At 43.9% G+C, this 22,547-nt stretch overlaps 1 protein-coding gene across 2 annotated transcripts in view; it reads right to left on the reverse strand.

The window, feature by feature from the left end:
• Positions 1 to 260: 260 nt before the first annotated feature.
• bmper (BMP binding endothelial regulator) overlaps positions 261 to 22,547 on the reverse strand; it is a 49,854-nt gene continuing 27,567 nt past the window's right edge. Inside the window, exons 5-15 of one of the 2 annotated variants that reach the window (XM_028817505.2) lie at positions 19,459 to 19,549; positions 18,023 to 18,105; positions 13,518 to 13,620; positions 12,760 to 12,869; positions 11,931 to 12,071; positions 11,057 to 11,161; positions 10,367 to 10,412; positions 9,800 to 10,126; positions 7,993 to 8,329; positions 1,384 to 1,514; positions 261 to 743 (exon numbers count right to left, since the gene is read on the reverse strand). In XM_028817505.2, coding sequence (XP_028673338.1) covers positions 562 to 743; positions 1,384 to 1,514; positions 7,993 to 8,329; positions 9,800 to 10,126; positions 10,367 to 10,412; positions 11,057 to 11,161; positions 11,931 to 12,071; positions 12,760 to 12,869; positions 13,518 to 13,620; positions 18,023 to 18,105; positions 19,459 to 19,549 — 1,656 coding nt within the window. In that variant the 3' untranslated portion in view covers positions 261 to 561. The remainder of the gene's footprint in view (positions 744 to 1,383; positions 1,515 to 7,992; positions 8,330 to 9,799; positions 10,127 to 10,366; positions 10,413 to 11,056; positions 11,162 to 11,930; positions 12,072 to 12,759; positions 12,870 to 13,517; positions 13,621 to 18,022; positions 18,106 to 19,458; positions 19,550 to 22,547) is intronic. The other variant, XM_028817506.2, reaches the window with a different exon arrangement.

Consider the following 22,547-nt stretch of genomic DNA (forward strand, 5'->3'; position numbering starts at 1 on the left):
AGCTATTGCCGGTCGTCGCCTGGTCCTGCTGCCATTTCCTCACGTCTTTTTCAGCATCATGCTTTCAGGCTAGTAGGATCACGCCAAGGCCTTGTAACAGTGGCTGATGGTGTCCATCAGAAATTTGGTTTGGGTTCCCACTGCAGGACAGTCATAAAGGAATGAAACAAGTGGTCTTCTGCCAGCGCCACACTAAAATGTTTCAGAATAAGAAAGGGGGAACACCAGAGCATAAAAAAACAACACGCACACTACAGTGCCTAGTTTTGGACATTTTATATTATTAAATATGAAGATAATTCTAGAGTCGGACTAAATACGGGTTTGTTCTGTTCATAAATAAAGTTTTCTTCCCTTTAAAATAATCTGTAAAAAATTAACATTTACACATCAGGCTACAGCTACACTGCTTTGTCTCATTTCCTAAGTTGCTTCAGTCACCAAGCAGCTTATCGACCCTTCATGGTCTCCACAAGCCGACAGTCCAGTGGCCGAGCCCACCGCCTCTAGGGCTGCCGAGGTCGCGGGTCGCGGAAGCCAAGGCTCCCGCTGAGGATGCTGTCACCGGCGGGGACATAGTGTGGGTTTGATGCACCTTCCTTTGGACAGAACAAGGTTTGCGGGGCAATGGCATCCAGCCACACAGGGTTTATTGCACGGGCCGATTTCATTCCAGTTATCGCAGGTTTTGGTGCACCCCGGCCCACAGGTGTCAAAGACTGCTCCGTGCTTGCATTGGGTGGCTGGAAAGGCAAAGCAAAGAGAGATGAGTCACAAGGGTGGGCCACAACGGAAAACGCAAACTGCATTATGAAGCATCATGCCAGAGCTTATTTATCCATTTTTTTTCCAATTACAGGTTGATTGTGGAGAGCTTGAACCTTTGTCAGCAGGAAGGCAGGAGCCAGCCAATACAACAGGGCACACAGACAATTACTGGAGTAGTTTAGAGCCGCAGTGAACCTAACCTGCATGTACCTGGGATATAGGAGAAAACCCTGTAGAGAACCTGCAACTCCACACACACAATAACTTGTCTAGTATTTGATTTCAGGTTGCCTGTGCTAACTGCTACACCTCCATGACACCTAACAAGTATGGTCAGATGAAGTAAGCCCTCCTGTGCCTAGGACATGCCTGTACACAGTCTAAACAGCTCAGCTTTCCTTGGACAATAAATAAAAGGAAATGTATTGCGGTCCAGGGGCCAGATCCACCTGTGGGGTACACCAGTCCAACATTCTCGGGCAGCGGAGCAGTGTGCAGACCCTAGTCAACCTTACAACTCATTTTTACACCAGGGATTATACAATAAACATTTTCAAAAAATTAAAAATGAAAGGGTATGGCAAGTGTGTTTCATTGTGCCCTCATTCTCCTCACCCATGCAGCTCTGCTCCGGTTTCCAGTGCACCTGCACCCCTTCCCGTTGGCAGGCACGGCTGTAGGCGATGAAGGACTCACAGTAGCAGTTCTTGTGGACTGGGCACTCACACATGTCTGTAACACAGGACCTGCGGAAGAAGTATGTGCATGAATAGTTAGTCCAATGTGCTTGGTGGGATTCATAGCCTCTTGTGCTTGAGGATAATGGGTATTCAGCACCTCCTGTTGTCCTGAGCTCAACCACTCTACTTACCAGTATGTGCCTTCAGTCCATACTAACCATTAATTATCTGATTAGTTGCCCTTGGCTCCAGTTATCTTCTTAAGATTCTTATTTAGTCAGCTTTTGGTGCTCTGCTTTCCATTGTGTTGCTTATTTAGGGACCATTTGTGGTCCTCTGTCAAAAGCACTTAAAAACACTGGACCTGTTGGCAGTTGCACTGCTACCATGATGCGAGGTAAGGCAGTTATTTCACATAAGACAGAATTCTTGAGGTAAGGATGACAGAAACTATGAGGTAAGGTTGTTCTACTCACTAGTCATGGTGCTGGAGAATGGCAACATGCTGAACTTTATTAGAAGGCACAAGAGTTTCACTCTACCCTGTTCATGTTATACTACTGACTCTATGAACCAACGTTGTTAAAAGGCCAGACGTTCCTCAGGTTAATGACAGCATCCCTCTCCTCCCAGGGAATTCCACAGGCGCCCCCAGGTTGGCAGAGAGATGTAGTCTACTAATGTGGCCAGGGGCTGCTTCTGGGACTTGTTGACACTGTGTCACTCACTGACTTTGCTGTAACCATATCTGGGCTGTCTGTTGGTTCTCTTCTTGCATTCTGAGTTGATGTCATGATGTCTGCAGGCTTTACTCAAAAGTCTCAGCATTCTTGTATCTTTATTGCACTGTCCCATTTTGTATCATACTTTTTGTGTACATTGCCTGGTTATACTAATTTCTGTGAAATATTTTATATAAATTTGTAACTGGCTGAAGTTTATTTACTCATTTATAGGCTGCCACTGGGTGGCAGTATGACACAACACACCAGCACGTTTAAGGCTGCACTCAGTTGTGCTTTTGAAGCCACTGTGGCCTGCATGGAGTCATGGAAGTCACAAAATGGGTGCTGGCCATACAGGGTGGCCCACCTGAACAGACAGCCAGTCCATCACAGGCTTCATCCCACATACACACTTCAGTGTGTTTTTTATCCGTTTTTATGCTCACCTCCCCCCTGACTGCACCAAATTCCTTTCCAATAAACAAACAATGTTGTCAAAAATGAATCTCTCTCTTTAATACCGGGCAGAGGACAGCTGGCTTACTGCAAAAGAAACTGTCCCAAGTGAAGATATGGGCAAACATCAGAGTGATGACATAATGCATGTTGATTATGCTTATAAGAATTTCACTCTGCTCTGCACACGTGACATTAATGCCAATATAAACCTGCAAAACACCTGCCAACTTTAGGCACGGATATTATGAAAGCTTTCAAATGGTAGAGATCTTCTCAAAGGCTGTGTACTTTGAATGAAACAGACAAGGCTGCCTAAAGGGTGAGCTGCTTGGTGGCAGTGCTGGCTGGGCACAGAACTTGTTACACTGCCAATCACTCTCACAAGAACAACATTTCATTATTATTAATATGACGTTTGGATGGCTCCTTCATCCAAGCGACTTACAAGATGAGGATGAAATACAATTGTGTATTTTTTTTACAATTGCACCACAGATAGCCAACATAGTGTGGCAGCAGAACCAGCACCCTACTGGTTTAAAGTCCAATACACTACAATGTTCACAGAACCTCAAGAAAATCCCACACAGACCTGTAAAAAGCACATAGCAACTGTGCTGGGATTTGAACCCAGTCTTCCAGAGCTGTGAGGCAGTAGGCCTAACCGCAGTGCCCTTTATTTGTTCGCTTGAAGCCTTGCTAGCTTGTTTTTATAATTACTGGTTTTTGAAGAACACGCTGAGCACATATTGCCAGAGATGCTTTTTAAATAGGAAACATGAAGCAGTCTTTGTTTGGTTTGGTTACCACAAAGTAACTCCTCTCATTACAAAGTCCATGTGTAGTGGGCAGTCTGGGATGGGGAGACAGTACTATTTAGTATGTGCAGGGTGGTCTCTTTTGCATCCTTTTATTCTGTTTACTTCACTCTTCTTACTGAGCAGACTCAGAGCACGGCAGACAGAACATCTAAATAATTGTCCATCCATCCACTTGACCACCGTTGAAACAGCTTAATACCAGAACTGTGGGGATTCAAAGCTCACCCCAGCACTATCAAGTGCATGGCAGGAACTAGCCCTGAAAATGGCACCCATTCATCATAGGAGATACCCACACACACATCCAATCATACAAGGACAATTGAAATCTGAAAATTAACCCTAACACTCACGTCAATAGGATAAGGAGAACAACTGGAGTACTGGGTAAAAAACCTACAAAGAATACAGGGAGAACATGTATATCCACACAGACAAGGAGTGGGATGGGATTCATTTGGCTGCATTCTGTATACGTGAAAGTAATTAATCTATAAACCTAGAAATCCAATAGCATGTAGCTGTGAGGACATATCGCGGAGCCACAGTGCTGCCCCATGATAAAATAACAAAACCCATGTATATATAAATGTATGCACACCGAGAAGAAGAAGAAGAAGACATTGCATTTATGTAGAGCTTTTCAAGACACTGATAGAGCTTTACATAGAAAGTGTGGGAGCCACTTCAGCCATCACCAACGTGCAGCATCCACATGGATGATGTGACGGAAGGCATTTTGCACCACTAAGCTCAGCATGCTTTAGTTATCAAGTGGTGAGAAGGTGAAAAAGATAATTAGCTAATCAGGGACTGGGGGTGATTAAGGGGCCATGGTGGGCAATTTAGCCAGGACATCAAGAAACACTGTGCCTACCCTTTACAAAAGATGCCCGGGGCCCTTTTATGATAACAACTTTTATGATCTACACACAGACAACAGGGTACGTGCGCCCTGCTGGCCTCAGCTACACCTCTCCCAATAGCCACCCAAGCTTTTCTTAGATGGTCTCCTATCCAAATACTGGAAGGCCTGAACATGCTTAACTTCAAGTGGGTTACCAGTTCTAAAGTGTAGGTGGTATGGCTGCTAGTCATACCACCAAGATGTTCTAACTCTTAATGTTAGTGAAATGTGACTGCAAGAATGTATTTATATTTTTTGATAAGAGGGATGCCCCATTTGTACTTTTCTAAGTGGACTGTGTCAAGGTCTGTTTATACTGTACAGTGTGCATAACATCTGTCAGTGGGCAACAGGGGCTTTCTTTTGGATATTTTGACAGTATTGTCCTTTTATATGTTTTGAGGGGTCAGCAGGGGTTTTCTTTTGTAACATTAGATAACAGGTCTGTCCCTTTGTATAATTGCCAGTGGGATGTTAAGAAATCTGCACTTTTATGGATATGTTTTGCAGGATCTTAATTAAAATGTACAGTATAACCTTTATGTACATGTAATGTTATATGGAAAAGGGGTCACCTGCTAGAATGGGTGCCACTTTGCACATCTTTGCAGTCTGTATAGCTGAGAGGTGAGCCCCCTTATGTTTTGTTAGTGGTAAATAAATAGTAGTTATTTTCTGACAGTTTGGTAAGCATTTAACCCTTTAGTTTCACTTTTGGTTTGTGTAGCAGATCGCCACGATATACCCAGTAGGTAGCAGGGTTTTAATCTTATCTTTTTTTTTCATTATATTTTTATCATCTGTCAAGTTTACCACAAACTTATCTACTCTATATATATATAAAATCCTAAGCCAAAAAGTGCAACGATGACGTTTTTAATGCCACATTTTTTGTCATGCTTTAAATTGGGCTTATTTTAAAAGTTACATACTGTATATATGTTTGGTATCATTCTTTTCAGAATTTATGGAACTTTAATGTGATGTTGTTAGATTTTCAGATTCTTATTCTGGTTTTAAATTATAAACTAAAAAATATCAAGAACTCACGTCCTGCAAGAGGAGACTTTGTGCCAAAAGATTTAACCACGCCCGGGACCGGAAATAAAACACAAGCAGTAGGAGAGCTGTTGTACAGGCTTTAAAATGTTCGAAGTGCCGCGCGAGATGCAGATCACACGGCATGGCAGCAGCAGCAAGCCAGCAGCTGATTGAGTAAAGAGGTGTTTCCCATTGTATCACCGTTTAAGAGGGGGTTTCGGAGGAGCGACCGTGTCTCCTTGGGGTGTGTTCAGCCCCCCTCTTCACAACGCAAGCGGCAGAGACGCAAAGTGGCTGGCAAGTGAAGCGAGCAGTGGGGAACCCCCTAGTTTCTATATATTATTTTCAAAACTCACTCAAGGACCCAAAGCAAGAAGGTATCGCATCAAGACCAGTTGCAAATAGTGTAATGGGAGGCCAGCAAGTTACTGACTAATTCATAAAAAAAAAAGATGTATAAGAACTCAATGTCATGAAACAGAAACCGCAGCACACATCATGTTGGGCAAACAGAAAAAAGCGCAGAGGAAAGTCTGAAAACAAGACATGCCAAGAGTAGAATCTACTAAGAATTTAGTGATGTCCAGTTTGTCTAAACAAGGGAAAACCTAATAATGAAAGAGGAAATAAATGGTGTAATATTAACTGTGTTAAGAGTGTTAAAGTAGCGCTCAGAGAAGCCAAGTCTGCTTTAACCAGCAAAATGGTGATAATTCCTTTCAATTATATTTTTAGGCAGAATGGGATGGATGTAATACTTCAAAGAAGGGAAAGAAAAGCAAAAGAAGGTAAAAATAGAAACGTTAAATAATTAGAATGGGGAAAAGCAAAGGCATGCAAAGATCCCAAAAGTCAGCCATTCCCATGCTGTTAAATCATAGATTAAAGAGAAAAGAAAAAACTAATAATGAATACGAACAGACTTTTTTTTATTTATGGATATGGCTTTTAAATGAAATATGAAGTAAAATCAAACTTGCTATAAAAAAGCTGCTTGTTCGCTTTCCCCAGCATGCACTGTAAGCAGCCAGTGGCCTCTCTGTCTCGCTGTCAATGCAGCCTGTGTCAGCGTCTCCTTTAGCACATGGTGCTGCACAGCAGTTTATTTTGCTAAGTGCTTCTCCAGGAAGACAGAAATATCGGATTCCTCCCTTTCCTCCACTGGATGGGCCTTTTAATGGTGCCCTCCTCACCCCGGAACAGGATCCCAATTCCTCAGCGGACACTCTGTTTATTATCAGACTCCTTCTAATATTTCTCCTGGCTCCCAATTTTGAGCTTTTCACATCACAATACTGGCTTGCAAAAACAAGAGGGATGAACATTTTTGACCCCGCAGAGACTCTTTTTCCAGGTGTCAGGAACATTGTCAAGCTGCTTGTTTCCTGCACCCTGCTGAAGAATATGAGGCTGAGTTTGGGGCTGGGCTTCGAAGAAACCAGAGGTGCTCTTGTAGTTTTTATTTACTTATTTTTTTAATAACTTTGTTTTCTGAACACAGTCCAAAACTGAAATGGTTCATAATCCTTATTTTCAAAAAGCATTAGTCCAGATCACAACAGCTTTGACAATGAAAACTTAGTGAATGTAGCAATTATTTTTCATGTAGATTTTATTTTTTAATCATGATTTGTGTACATTCGTGGTTCACCATCAATACCATGCATTGTGGTCATACACTGAAGAAAGGATCAGACAGGCAAATCCAGCTGGCAAAATAATCTGTCTCAAAAATCTGACAACACATGCACTGCCCCCCAAGTGCTTCACACGGACAATATGCTCCTTAAGAAAATAAAAAATTGTATGGAACAAAAACTGGACTCACTGGGACCGCTGAACGACTTGCCTTGAACATGAATGCTGGCAGGTGAGGCAGAGACAGAGTAGGAGCTTTGGCATGGTGAGGAGAGAAGGGAAGCTCCCAAAGTCTATCCTCACAATGTCCAGCATTTGGGATGTTGGCAGGGCAGAACAGAGGGGCATTTGCGCCGTTCTATTCAATATTCACCATTCTGTTACTTTATTCTGAATTGGGGTTATTCAATGTTAAAGCCACTTGTTGTATTCTTTAGCCATGATACAGTTTCCTCTTCCTTGCCTTCTCTCTCTTTCTTTTGTTCTTTGTGTTTTTGTATTTTTTCCTGCCCTAAATGCTCCCTTTATATTTTTATCTTGATTTACACAGTAAAGGATATCTATCATTTTTTTGATTTGTCCTATAAGTTTGCTATTACACCTTCCAAAGGTGTTTGTCTGGTCTGCAATTAAAGTGACCATCCATAATATTTCAAATCTTGTTCTCAAGTCTTGTTCTCAAATTCCTTTCATCCATTTTCATATCTTACATTTTTTGTTACAAAATCACTGATGACAAGAGTCTGTCCCAGCCACACGGTGTAGAGATAGATTCCAACCTTAGAAATAAAGCCAGACCACCCTGAACACACTCATGTACACACCTATTAATTCTCTTCCATCTTAGTTCACAGCTTCCAGTTAATCTGTCACACCCATTTTTGAGAAACTAGAGCACTAGAGAAATTCAGTGACCAAGGCCCACCCCACACCACCAAGCCACCATACGTCACCTGTAAAATGAAGTGAAGTCCACAGTGGAATGGCACTTCTGGAACTCCCAGGATTTGAGCTTCTGACACTCACGGTGAGCACGGAATTTCACTTTGACACTTCCGGGGCAAAGGTAGGGGGAGGGTCTTTTCTGTAGCTGGTGGCACACTTCATTGGACTCTACCCGCCATGTTTCAGCAAAATCATCGACATCAAACTTGAAATTGCCATCCCCTCCAATGAAATCATCCCGCTTGTGTCCATTGTAGTTTCCACACAAACCACAAAGCTTGCCTCGCAGATGAGGGGCTGCAGTGATCTCAACAAAGCTATCGCCATCCCACGAGATCTCCAGTCCTGGGGAAACACAAAGGGGGCACACGGAGTGAGTTAGACTGGATGCAAATAAACAGCATCAGGCAGGTGCTCTGACTCCAAGAAGGCCTGTGCCTTCTCATTCTGTTTCCAGTATACAGTAATTTCTCCATGTTGTCTGCCTAAACACAGGGAGCACTCAATATGCCGCTTTACAGCCTAGAAACATCTTTATGCAGTAATTTACACCTCATGAAATCCTTCATAAAGATAAGCCTCACTAATGAATAACTCTCAGTTTCAGGAGGAGGAACAGGCGACACAATTAATGCTCGGTGTGGGCCCACTCGGCGCGCCCCAGAAAATCACTGTTATTCTAGCTAATGATCTAAATATGCACTTTCAGCACAGAGACGAAAAACACAGTGCACAGAAATCAAAGGAAAGAGCATCTGTGCAAGACTGGCCTTCCCTGCTCACTATGGAAGTAACGAAAACAACTGTAGTCCACAAAGCAGCCTAGGCAGGATGCACAGTTTCAGATTCAGATGAAGTCAGGGAGAAATGGCTTCAGGTAGTCAAAATTAATGCCTGTTGTGATGAACACTTAACAGAGAGGTTCACGTTTCAGAGGTACACTTGTGTGCAAAGCTGGCTGCCCAAGGATATACCAATTGCCTCACTGGATTCTGGCAGCCCATATCACACCAAGCCACTTCGGCTTCTCTGAAGTATTCTGGTGGAAAAAAAAGGCAAACTTGAATAAAAAATCCTACTCAGTCAACAGGGATAAAGAGAAACATTGAAAATGGACATAAAAGAAGCCACCCAAAAATGCATAGTGACATAAAACAAAGTGCCAGCTGCACCCAGGCACCTGACGGTAACATCACCGGCCCAACTTTTGCACAGTTGCCAGTTAGTAAAGGCTACTACTTATTTTACATTAGCCACCCGAGTGAGGATAAAACACTCGGTTCCCTTAATCGGAAATAACGATAAACGAGGGTCGGAGCCTACAGTGATGCAAGTTGGACAGGAGCCACAGACAATGTAAGGGAGACTGTCGGCAAGCTGCCAACACACATCTCCAGCGAGCCACGATTAAACTTCCTTTTCTGCTTATTTTCAAAGAGTGCCAACCAGCCCTTCTCATCCAAGTATTTTCACTGAAAGGCCTCAACACTAAAACAGCTTGAAAAATAACAGAGAATTTAATATACCAGCTGTGTGAAATGTAGGATGTGGAGTTCGAGAGAAGGGCAGCGGTGAGAGTGCCAGGTACTTGGTGCCTGCTTTATTTCCAATTCTGTTTGCTCATATTTTCAGTTTCTGACCTGTCACCCCCTCTTTCTTAGGAAGCAGCCTTTCTGTCCAAACGTTACAACTGACAAACAGAGAAAGGGATTCAACTATATAGCTTAAGCTGAATCATTTAATGGCAACCCTTTTTTGATCTTTGGGGGTGTCAGTGACATCACAGTACAATGCAAACAGAGAAACAAAACTCACCTGTTGTTGTCGTCAGCTTCAGTAAATACCCCTCTAAGTCAATGTGCAGGTGCGGTGTCTCGTAGGGCAGTGATATTCGCGTGCCGTTCTGTTTCACTGAGAGGTGCTGGTGCAAGCTGATGCTCACATCATTAGTGATGTACTCTACTGACTTTGTCCAGGAGAACAAGCGTGTTTTGCGGGCATCGTTCTTCACCAGCACCTGAAAGCTGCCAGCTGCAGAGCAGTCTTTGGCCAAAACATATTGACATGTGCCCTGAAAGTTAAACGTCCTTCCATCAAAAGTATTGTAATGAGGGTCTCCGAACACAGTGCAAACTCCAGGTTCTGTGCATCAGAAAAGGGAGAGAATGAGAGTCAGTTTCCAGGCCTTAGCGAGGAGCAGGTCAATTCACACATGTCACAGCAAGAGGGATGTGACCCAGAGTTAGGCTCTGTGTCTCTGCTGCCAGAGACATTCCCTAAAATCTTAAAATACTGATTCCCAGTTGGCCCAGAACCCAAAACAGTGAGTCACCGGGGCCTCTTGTACTGACCAAAGTTGGATTAACAGTAAAACATACTCACTTTCAGTGCACAGAGGGCAGCAGCCATTACGATTGAGGATTTTCCCCTGAGGAGAAAAAATTTCAAAGCATTAAAGGGTGTTGGCTGCACCACACAGTACACTAATGACAGGGACTGTCAACCGGCCATGCTGCCGGCAGTGTGTCATCAAGCAGAAACAGACCTGACTGACGGATTTCTGCATTCACCTTCAGTCCGTGAGTGTATTGGGACTACCATTAATCACACCAATTACAGGAGCATGTTGCGCTTTCATGAGGTGTGGCTTAATTAGAAGAGGCAAGTTGGCACACAGCTATCCAGGGCTTCATGCCCCAGAATTAGTTGACCAATTAAAAGCAAGGGTCAAACCATGCTCTTTGAACACTTTCTACTCAAAAGATTGCCAACTGAAGTGGCAAAAAAAATCTCCAATGGCACCATGTTCAGATTCTCCTAAACTTGTGTACCACTGGGTTTCTTACATTATGGAATCACAACTTGGGTTTTCTCAATCTAAGTGTCCCCAAAACTGGCCACAGCTATAACTGCAGACCATCTACTTGACCGATGAGTCAGCCAGGAGACAAGAGGACTGCAGAGCAGGTTATGAAGAATAGAGGCCTGAACATGCGCCACAGGAGAAACCCAAAGTTCACGATGAGGTGGTTCAAGCCTGCTACAGATGTCATGAACAGACTGCCTACTCACTGGTGGACAGCTCTGGATGGGTGTGCACTCCTTCTTGTGGCACTCCATCTTCCCCTTCACACAGGCACAAAGTGTGCAGTTAGTGGATGGCCACATCTCTCCATCCTGAAACAAAACCAAAAATTAAAATGTATAGAATGTAACACCAGTGAAGACTAGGGTGATCATTGCAGACAGGAAGCCTTATCTAATGGTTGTGAAACCTGACCCATCCTTTAGTCAAGTAACTCTGTAAGATTTCTTTCATTAATAATAGCATTGTACTTGTGTGACTGCCTGTCAGTTTACAAGACAGGTCATCACTTCAGAGGTCTCCCTTTGACCCCACACATCATTTTACACAGTACTGCCTCCACCTGTGCTGCAGCTATGCACACCATCTTAGCTCTGTGAGGATGTAGTGTGAACTTTGACCCCAGGCTCTTCCTTTCAAATGCATTTTCCCCTGGCACCACCCATCTCACTGGTACTGTGACTCAATGTGCATATCTGGGCGTAAATGGGGTTAGGGCATACACTGGAAATAAAAACAGAGCTCTCTGTGCACAGGTACTTCATGATCAGCCTCTAGTCTAGTGTATCTTGCCTTTTCCATCACATGACTGCATTTTGGCAACAAATGAAGATGGTTGGAGCAATGGAAACTGCATGACAAATGGTGGGCCGGGAGTAAATTCTGGGGCCTATCCAAACAAATTGGAGATGACTGCGTGAACACTCCAGAAGCAGCTCTGAAATACACTATTAAATTATACTCATAATAACAAACGTCTTGCTTAAGCGGTCAGCATGCAGACACAAAATCCCTGTACAGTCCAGGTGATGGGTGAAGCTGTAGACCCAAACCAACTCCTCAGTCCCAATCCCAACTCACCCTATACATTTTATTGCCATCTTGGCAGAATTTGACCTCTTCAGCTGGTACGTAGGACACGCATTCCTCACAGCACTGGTCGCTCTCCCCATGACATTCTCCAGTACGTGAACACCTCCTCTGACAAACAACTGTTGAATTCTAGGATCAGAGACACAGGATTTTGTTGAATTCTATTATCAGTGACACAGGTTTGACATTCTGCACAGACCGGGACATTTGTGAATAACTGTGGACTTCCTAATCCATGAAGCTACATGGACAGAATGACATCAAGGGCCAGCTAAGACAACTAGAGCTACAAAATATCTAGGAGGACCTGGTCAAAACCTGTATGTATTTGACAGCTGAGGCAAAATGGAGAAATCCACCATGCAGCTGCTAATACCCTTACTTCTTGGGTCCGACAGGGAGATGGCTAGTGACTGTAGTGTCCAATATCCAATGTCAAATGAACATAACCAACATATCTTCTTATATCTGTCCCTGAAACCAGGTGGTTACAGACATGCAATATCCACATGGGGAGTATGGCACCAGAGGGTGAAGAGGACTGCAACAGCAGCTACCAAACAACCAATGCGAGTAGCCTAAATCTTTGTTTGATGACTGGGATTAAAAGGACAGGACCACAATGACCCCAATCACATCTCTAGACATTGGTTGTAACTACACATGGACAGAGCTTCTTCAACTTTGTCCCAGCTGCTTGCAGGCAATACAGGCATGGGAGATGTTTGACACCTTGAGCTACATGCCAACAATGGCACACTTATTGGCATTCCTGTTTTTCTGTGGCCTTCACAAAGACCAGTTATACTCCTCTCACCTTACAGACACAAGTCGTGCAGTTGTCGTACTGGAAAGACGTTCCATGCTCATACACTTCGCTATGAAAGAGGCAGTTTCCAAGGGACAGATCAAACACAATCCTCTGGCCTACAAATGATATGGGAACAAGAAAAATCATCAGCGTAGCTCAGAGCAGCACACAGGGGACAGCTGGAGCAACACCGAAAAATTTCACACACCTCCCCACCATATCAATAGGATCCATTACCGCTTTTTTTAAACTGGACATCCTTATATTCAGAACTCATTGCACGTGTTTTAAAAGTGGCAAAATGCCCACACGTAGTGATTGGTACCATACCAGGTGGTTAGCTGTTAGTTGCTATGTCAGACTGTGAACATGGTTGTGCATGTCACCAACGACATCACTCCAGACAGCTTGAGATGTAAACTGCGGCCAAAGAAACAAGGGGCCTGCCACTCCTTCATATCCTCTGTCAGTTAGCACTAGGGTATCTTCTGGTAAGATGCCAACTTGCAAAATTCACAACACTTTGGCACCTGTGCCTGTGATGCCCTGAGCTGTACCCATGTGGGTGAATACTCTGTCAGGGGCTTTCCTGAAATGAATGCTGTTGTTTTGTAAACAAGGTAACAAGCACTGGGCATGGTGTTCTGAGTAGTAAGAAAGATGAAATCAGGAAGCAGGGAAGGAAAAACAAACTGAGCATGAGACACGTGCAGCTGGGTGAGTAAAACGCTCCCCTCCCTCCGTGACATGCAGAAGGAGCTTACCTAAACACTTCGGGCAGCACTGTCCAGCAGGCGTGTGGCTCAGGTGTTGGGGACAAGACAGGACGGGGCACACTTCCTTCATGCAGCGGGTGCGGCCTCCCTGCTGGGACATAAACAGTTAAGAGCTGCTCCGACAGGCCGCTGTGAGATATCCCTGACTAGGCACTGTCCCCTCCAGCCCCTGAAAGGCGTGGTGAAAAAACTGACTGGGCACGTGTCACCCATGCTGCCCTCTGCTCTGTTTAATAAGACCACAAGCACCAACACATCTATAAATAGCCTGCCTTCAGACAGACACACCCCAGTGCGGAATGCAGGACCTTATCTCTGACAGCCTGGAATGCTGTGGCACTTGTGGCTGGGTAGCTGACGCGAGAGGCCCATGCTTAGTGTTGGGGGCTTTGTGGGTGCCAAGGGCCTGGCTCGCTTCAATTATCCACTTCTCATTGAACTGGGGAGTGATTGCTTTATCTTGCTCAGTGATGACTCCACGGCAGACCTTTTGACCTCCCAGGGAGTTTTCTAAGACCTGCTGGCTTCTCTTACCCATTCTGTGGTCCCTGACCTTACAACTGTTAGCTATACTTTTTGGTTAGATTGGCTCACGATCCCATTGCTCTTGTGAGACTTCTGGTGTTACACCAAGACCTGTCTGATAAAAAGGCACCAAAATGCAACTCATTTGAACATCCCTGTGGAGTCACTGGAATTTGGTTCGGTTTTACATATGTTTTATAACTCTTTCATGTATCTGTTTAAGTGGAGTACTTTGTCATAGGCATTTTATAAAATAAAAATTGATTAAATTAATTGAGGACAAAATGGCTTCAAACTCTAGGGACATGAGTTCATTTCCTGGCCAGACCACTGTGAGGAGTTTGCATGTTCTCTCTTTGCCCACATGGCAACTTACATCCACTCGTCTCCCAAGACCGTGCATAACTGGCAACCCAGAGACTGTAAATTGGCCAGGTGTGTATAAATATGGACAGCCTTTGACAGACTCGTTCGCGCCGTGCACCCTGCACTACAACAAGATAGTCGGCAAACATCTGAGTTGTTTGGCTGGATATGTAATTTAATTATACTTAATTATAATTATTTTATATATATATATATATATATATATATATATATAATTATAATTATTTAATTTAATTATACTTAAATTATACTTAATTAAATGGAAATGGAAACACATAAATGCCGGTACTCTGTTTCTGTCTATTTCTTGATTCTCCTTACTGACAGTGGGATTCCCCCCTTGGAGTTTTGATCAGGACAAAATACACACATTAGATCAGAAAGGGGGTGGGGATCCCCTAGAGGTTTTGATCGGGATGATATACAAATATTTGAACAGACAGTGGGGGACAGTTAGAGTGAAGGTTAGAGTGGGAAATGCTGGCATACAACCATTTACTGCCAGTATGCCACAGTGAAAATGGCCCACTTCAAGCCCTGAATTCAACAGTATGGAGTATTTTAATCATGACACCCAGCAGAAAGTCACCACTCACACTTTGCACTATGTGACCACTTCTTTACAATCCCTATTTGAGTTTTATTGAACCCACTGACTGTACTACAGCAGTTACAGGTAATGACTATGACACAGGATATGGTGCCTGACAGAGGCAGCACGATGGCACAGTGGACCGGGTTTAAATCCCAGGCCTAGTCTGACTTTGTACTTTTTTCTCCATGGGTTTGTTTTTCTCCCCCATCCTATAAACTGCTCCAATGTAGGTATGTGTGTAAATGTAATCTCAGTAGTCTAGGACCCTTATCAAGGGTTGGTATGTGGTTTGTGCCCAATGCAGCCAGGATAGAGTCTGGTCCTCTGCGACTTTGAACTGGATTAAGCAGGTTTTAAATTGGATGGATGGTAGACTTGAGACCTGACTTGCAAGTTTTCTTAAATGGTCTTCTAGAAATGTTACTCAGGGTCTGTGTGCAATGCAGGGCATTAGGGTGGCTGATAAGATTCTGCTGCAGGTCAGTTTGATGGTTCTCATCTATGCTATGTGTATTGGTATGGCCCTAAGATTCACATATCTGATATGTGACCACCATCACGTTTCCAAAATGATAATAAATAATAATACTTAATTACATTTATAGATTTTTTTAACCTACTCAAAGTGCTTTACATTGTCACCACCACCAATGTGTAGTATCCACCTACTGTTTTATACCAATACATCCATCCATCCATTTTCCAACCCGCTGAATCCGAACACAGGGTCACGGGGGTCTGCTGGAGCCAATCCCAGCCGACACAGGGCACAAGGCAGGAACCAATCCTGGGCAGGGTGTCAACCCACCGCAGGACACACACAAACACACCCACACACCCAGCACACACTAGGGACAATCTAGAATCGCCAATCCACCTAACCTGCATGTCTTTGGACTGTGGGAGGAAACAGGAGCGCCCGGAGGAAACCCACGCAGACACGGGGAGAACATGCAAACTCCACGCAGGAAGGACCCGGGAAGCGAACCCAGGTCCCCAGATCTCCCAACTGCGAGGCAGCAGCGCTACCCACTGCGCCACCGTGCTGCTCATTGTACCAATACATTCACCACACATTACCTATTAGTTGGTTAAGGGGTGAGAAAGACAGTCACCAATTAATGATGGAGAATGACTAGGGGGCTAGAATGGATGAGGCCATGATGGGTAATTCAACCAAGACATTAGGATTCACCCTTCTCTTTTCGAAAGTTGCCCAGGAATTTTTTATAACCAGAGAGTCAGGGCCTCGGTTTCATGTTTCATCCAAAAAACTGTGCCGATTTTTACAGCAGTGTCCTTGGCATTTCACTGATGGCCTCACTAATGCCTCTTCCAGCAGCAACCTAATTTTTCCTAGATAGTCTCTCATCCAACTTCTGCCAGAGCTCAAATATGCTTAGCTTCAGGTGGATTATCTGTTCTGAAGTGCTGGTGGTATGGATGTAGGTAATGTTTTAATACAGCAAAAACGGTGATGCAAATGACAAATTGGCACATTCCCTTTCTGTCTGTCCACTTTGTAATAACTGTACACTGGAATAGTTAGGCCTTCATTGCAGAAAGGTTGACTCTGCGTTAGCACACTGGCACAGTGGTAGTACTGCTGCTTCGCAGTAAGGAGACCTCGGTTCACTTCCCGGGTCCTCCCTGCGTGGAGTTGGCATGTCTGCGTGGGTTTCCTCCGGCTGCTCCGGTTTCCTCCCACAGTCAAAAGACATGCAGGTTAGGTGTGTTGCCGATCCTAAATTGTCCCTAGTATGTGCTTGGTATGTGTGTCCTACGGTGGGCTGGTGCCCTACCTGGAATTTGTTCCTGCCGTGCGCCCTGTGCTGGCTGGGATTGGCTCCAGCAGACCCCCGTGACCCTGTAGTTAGGATATAGCGGGTTGACTGACTCTGCATTAATGATGTGGGTGCTGGGCAGATGGAGTGAGGCAGGTCAGTCATCACAGCAAGTGTCTGTAGCTTTGTGCAGCACAGGTTCATATTGCTTTCGAGAGGCCTCTGAAAAGTTTTTGGCTGACAAAGGGCGTATCCTCAAGATAAAACATGGGAGCATGACACATTATATCTATCCTGGATAGTTCACCTTTGGGGATAAATTGGCTGCAGATTGTGCTGATTAGATATTGGCCATGTTTTTAAACAGTACTTTAAATAAGTAAAAGAGAAATAGGGCAGCACTGGAACACTGTGGTTAGCACAGCTGCCTCACAGCTCCAGCACACTGGGTTTGTATCCCAGCCAAAGAGTTTGTGGAGCTTAAACATTGTCCATGTCTCTCAACCGACTCATTTTCTCATGCTTCAAAGATCAGAATGTGTTTTTAGTTGGCCTGTGTAAGTGAATGTGCGTGTATCCTGTGACTGACTGGTGCCCAGGTCAGGGTTGGTCCTCCCTTGAGCCCTGATGCTGCAGAGATAGGCTCCGGTGCCAGTGATTCCGTCCTCATTCAATAGTGGACACGTCATTTTATGGGACGAGGACAAGTTTAAGGGTGTAACATTTGGTTTGGAAGAAAATAGCAATGATTTTATGCTAATTAGAAGTGTCCATAACACGGGCACATATGTCTTCCTCTTGAAAGTTATGTCTAAGATGAGGATATGTTCCAGGTGTCTAAGTTAGCGTTAATGCGCAAATGGACACTAAATAGTGAGTGACACTTATTTATAAGCTTGCAAAAACTGAGCAAGAAGGGGCTTAAGGGTTAAGTGAAGATCAGTCAGTCTCAAGTCTTCCAGTCCCAAGAGAAAAGTCGGACAGAGCAAACCAGCCTTCTAAATCAGGGGTAGTTAAAGATCTATGGAGACGCTCAATTACAAAAACATGCAACCACAGCTGGCGGGGAGTAACTGCTAAGCCAGCATTAAGAGATGCAAAGAGCGGGCATTAAATGGCACCACAGCTGCCAGACTAAGCTGCTAAAAGTGGAGCAAGTGAGGCCAGATGCATCTGGGCCACACAAGCAGAGCTGTGCTTACAGTGCAGAGGCAGGTGACACATCTGTTCCCTTCTGGGTGGAATTCCTCTCCCTCTTGAAATTGGTGGCCTGCAAAGACACAACCTGCAAGACAGCAAGCAAAGGGTTAAGAGGCACTGCCAAAGGAGGGACCTGTTAAGACAGACGACCCTTCTGTACATTTGTCTTGCTGGAAAAGGAGTGTTTGGGGGTGGGTGGTTTGTAGGGTGCATCGTCCGCATTAAACGTCATACCTCACTGGTTATTTGTTCCTTTTAAAATAAAAAGTGCAAATGCCTGTATGAGATCAAGGGCCATGTTTGGCTGTCCCCACCAATGTGGTTGCCACTCCATGGATAGGAATGTAGGGACTATGTTGAGACACTTATGACAACCCTATATCCTTGGGCAAAGCAAGTTCAAGATGACATGCTCTAACAAACCGGACATTCGACTGACTCTGGAATTCTCATTGTCAAAGGCCAGAAGCCTTTCTGGAGCCCAAAGTGGGTCCAGCCTGGTCTGGAGGCATCTCTGTCAGACAATGATTTATAATGGGTAAGCAGGTATTGGCTACTTATCTCCCAAAGAGAAAGTCTTGTTCACATTATGGGTCAAAGATTGGGCTTCTCAGCCCAGTCACACATATGACCTTAATGGGTGTCGTTCAACTGACCATTGAGGGAAACTCAGATAGTGGTGACTTATCTGCCATACCAGGCCGGCACCCACATACACCCCCTTTACCAGGTTTAGAGATAAATGACTTCCATTTGCATCAGTGATTCTACATCAGCATAAAAACAGCATAACACATTTAAGAAAGGCTGACAGAGCAAGACGATAAACCTTAGTGCCCAAGTGATACATCCAGAGAACTGGCCCTCCAATCAGTGCCTGAGGTGCTAGGCAACTGGAGCGGCCGTGTGTGTCATTTCAAAGTGTGAGCGTGGAAAGAAGAGTCATACGGTGTCCGCACTTTGTGCTGTTTATTCACCATTCTAGCACAGCTTGGCTCTCTCTTTTCTCTCTTTTATGGTAGGAGATGATGATGATGATAATTAGTGGCCAGTGTTTGCCATTTGGCGATAATGTGTAGATATGTGCCAAAGTTACCAGAGGTCACCTTACCACAATCAATACTGTACTGTGAAATGGCTGGGGCAGGTGAATTCTACCAAAAAGGAATTTTCAACAAATCCTTTTCTGCTATTGTATTTTTTAATCAATTTTTAATGAAGTAGACAGAAAATAGAAGTTACAGTAAATCAAACATAAACCACGAAACCACGAAAATGTCAATACAAAATAACACATCTGTCCCACTGTGCCACCCCCCCTACACTTTCTGTCGTTTTCAAGACAACAAATAAAATAGTCTACAGTGCCATAAAAGTAACCCTAAAGATTAAACACACAAATTCACTCCAAAATAAATGAAAGCAACAAAGCACCTACCTGGGCACGACGGGCAGCACATGCCTCGTTGCACTATGGGATTCTTGCAATGCACTACACACTGCACGTCTGATTCAGTGACAACACCTTCCTGTGGCAAAAGAGAAATACAAGTGTTAGGGGTGCTCCCTGCTGCCATGATGGCAAGCAAACTACAGGTGACCCAGCTGATCATTTGATCTCCACACCTGTACATCAAACACAAGCGACTCTTTCACGTGAAAGGGGGAGGATCATAGGGATACAGACACACTACCCATTTGGCACAGGTGTGCCCTAGAGAAAAACATAAAAAAAGGTAAGATCAGTGGCTTTTGACTGACAGCCCCCCATCAACCCGAGGAGTTCATAAGACATGCTCGCTTGGCCAGACTTTTCATCCTGTTGGCTATGCTTCATCAGATAGCAACACATTAAAGTGAGTGAGACAACATTTTAAAAAACTCAGTTGTGAAAATCAGGAGTGGGCATTGGTGCACTTCAACACAGCCACTGAGCGCTATACTGGCACCATATTCAACTGGTAACAGGCTCCCATCCTGCACTCGTTGTTTAATATACAAAAGATTTCAGCGTGTGCCAGCTGGTGCTGTATTAGTGAACCACTCAGTCATAGTAAACTGGCATTCAGGAGACGGAATGCATTCAGTATTCCCATTCTGAACTCTCCCACCCACCCCAATACGCTGTTATCCATGCACTGAGCTGCACTCCCCATTTGAAAATGCTAATGGTGGAGTGGGTTGCACATGGCTTTCAACCAGCACTAAACTGGTGTCAGGATGGCTCCAATATGCTCTTTGTTCACGTCACATTAGCTGCTTTTGAGGACCTCCCAACACACCCCACCCCAACCCCCCAATCTGGGATCAAATCCCTCCGGACACTAAACTTGTTCCTCCCCCAAAACATCAACCAGCCAGGGGGCTCTCAGGCCGCACAGAGACAAAATTGCCAGTGGCGGGCTGCAGGTCCATCATTACCAGCATCTGTGTAATTAGAGCCGTCCATTACATCCTGACAGCAGATACGACAAAAGCGAGGAAACGCATTTTCAAACTCCAGCCGTTCCCTTTCATTTCAGCTTTGAAGCAAAAATCAAAGTGGTAGAATATGAGGCGTCCTAGAAATGTAGCCTCCCCTCTTGTTCCACGTCAGCCCCCGAGGCAGACGGGGGGGGATCGTGCTAGTGGAGGCAGGCAATTTCTTACAGCTAGTTATTGTGTATAGCACCTTTCACAAAGCTGTCGGATCAGAGAGACTGAAGTTATCTTCAATTTAGAAGAAACCCTGTGTCACTTACAGTATCCCAGCTCCTAAATTCAGACTTGGGACGGCAACTACAAGCATTTCAAATTTTAAACAAATTCTTCAAGGAGGCAGGACAGAAGGCTCAGAGGGGACACCACACCAGAATAAGTCAGTTTATAGCTGAAGGTGACCTTACCTTTCTCCTCCAGGGCTTATCTTCTTAGGTTCACAATCGTTTTTTATGTTTTTTATTCCTGTTTCTCCATGTCAGAGAGATAACATTTGTGGTCTTCAGCCTGACTGCAAACAATCAGCTGGAGGGAGCTATATTAAAAGTCTGGCGGGTTACATAACGGTTTCCTTGTACATAGCATATGTTCAGCCATCGTTTGACAATCAGCACTGACACATATCCCATTAAACAATTAGAAACTAGGAAGTACACAATGGCCATGTTGACTGGGCATGTAAACACCAGTTTTCAAAAATCATCAAGGCACAAAGGCACACTTTCAGATTGGGGCCTGGTTCATGCCACTGGGGCAGTGACTCAAAACCAACAGATCATTTTAGGAAAGCAGACTGACCTCAGTATCACAGAGCTGAGACCACAGTGGAAGACTCAAAGTTCTGCTACATCAGTTTTATGTTACTTTCTCAGCCCGACTGCTATTTTAAGAGTCACTGAAACTCAGACCTCTGCAGTGCGATCTTGTGTTATAGTCCTCTCAGGTTGTTACGTGCTGCTTTTTCTGTATTTACTAGAGGTACCTCTCTAGTTATATGAGAGGTGGCCAAAATATGTTGAGATATAATCTGAAAAGGGGTAATTCTACTGTGCTGATTTTGCAAGGGGACAAAGATTAAGTCCTGTGTACTAAAATATATGAACTACAAGCTTCAAAACGCTGTGCTTTATAAGGTGTATAACTTGCTTTAGAACCAAGCATCTTGGCATCATTGAACTTGAAATGTTATGACCGCATTTAATCCACTTCTCCATCTCTTATTTACATATATATTTATTTCTCCCTTTCTTTTGTTTATTGTTGTCTTATTAAAAAGCCCTAAGCAATTCTCCTTCGGCTAAGCTCTCCTTCTCAGGGATGGGGTTTGATTTGTCTTCAGTTTTGTTGGGTTATAAATTGATCTATTTGTATGGAATGATTACAATGAAAATTAATAAAATAAAAATATAAAAAAAAAAAAAGAAATGTTAAGGGAAAGTGGAGATTCATTATCACCTAACCATGCTCTATTAGGATAAGCTGCAGTCAAGAGGTGAGCTGTACAATTCCACCTGGTCATTTGTTGACTTTACTGACAAGAAATTGTTGCCACCATAGATCATATACAGTATGTAGTAAAGGAAAATTACAGAATGGGAGTGCATGAAACTGCAGACACTATAAAGTTACAGATCAGTTTAACCCATTTTTAACAAACAGTTAAATATGAGCAGGGACTGTCCACAGTGGGTGCAGAGAATGTGGACTCTTGAAATCACAGCCTGTAATGCTCCAAAGACAATCCTAAGTTATTCAGACTGGGAGAAGTTTAAAAAGCATTTCATAACTGGGGATGAAACTTGGATATGTCAACGGGGCCCAGAACCCAAACAATAACCTAAATAGAAGATTGTGCCTGACATTCAAGGTCCAAGCCAGTGCCAGAAAGATGTACAATTTTTAATGATAATGATTGTATAGTCCATATTAATGAAACACCACAAAAACCCATATAACACGTTGACGTAATGGTGATTTGCTTTAGATGTTTAATTTGCTATGGCAATTCTGGAAGTCACTTAGGGAAAACAGGTAAGGAAAGATGTGACA

Source organism: Erpetoichthys calabaricus, chromosome 13, assembly GCF_900747795.2.
Source record: "Erpetoichthys calabaricus chromosome 13, fErpCal1.3, whole genome shotgun sequence".
NCBI lineage: Eukaryota > Metazoa > Chordata > Cladistia > Polypteriformes > Polypteridae > Erpetoichthys > Erpetoichthys calabaricus.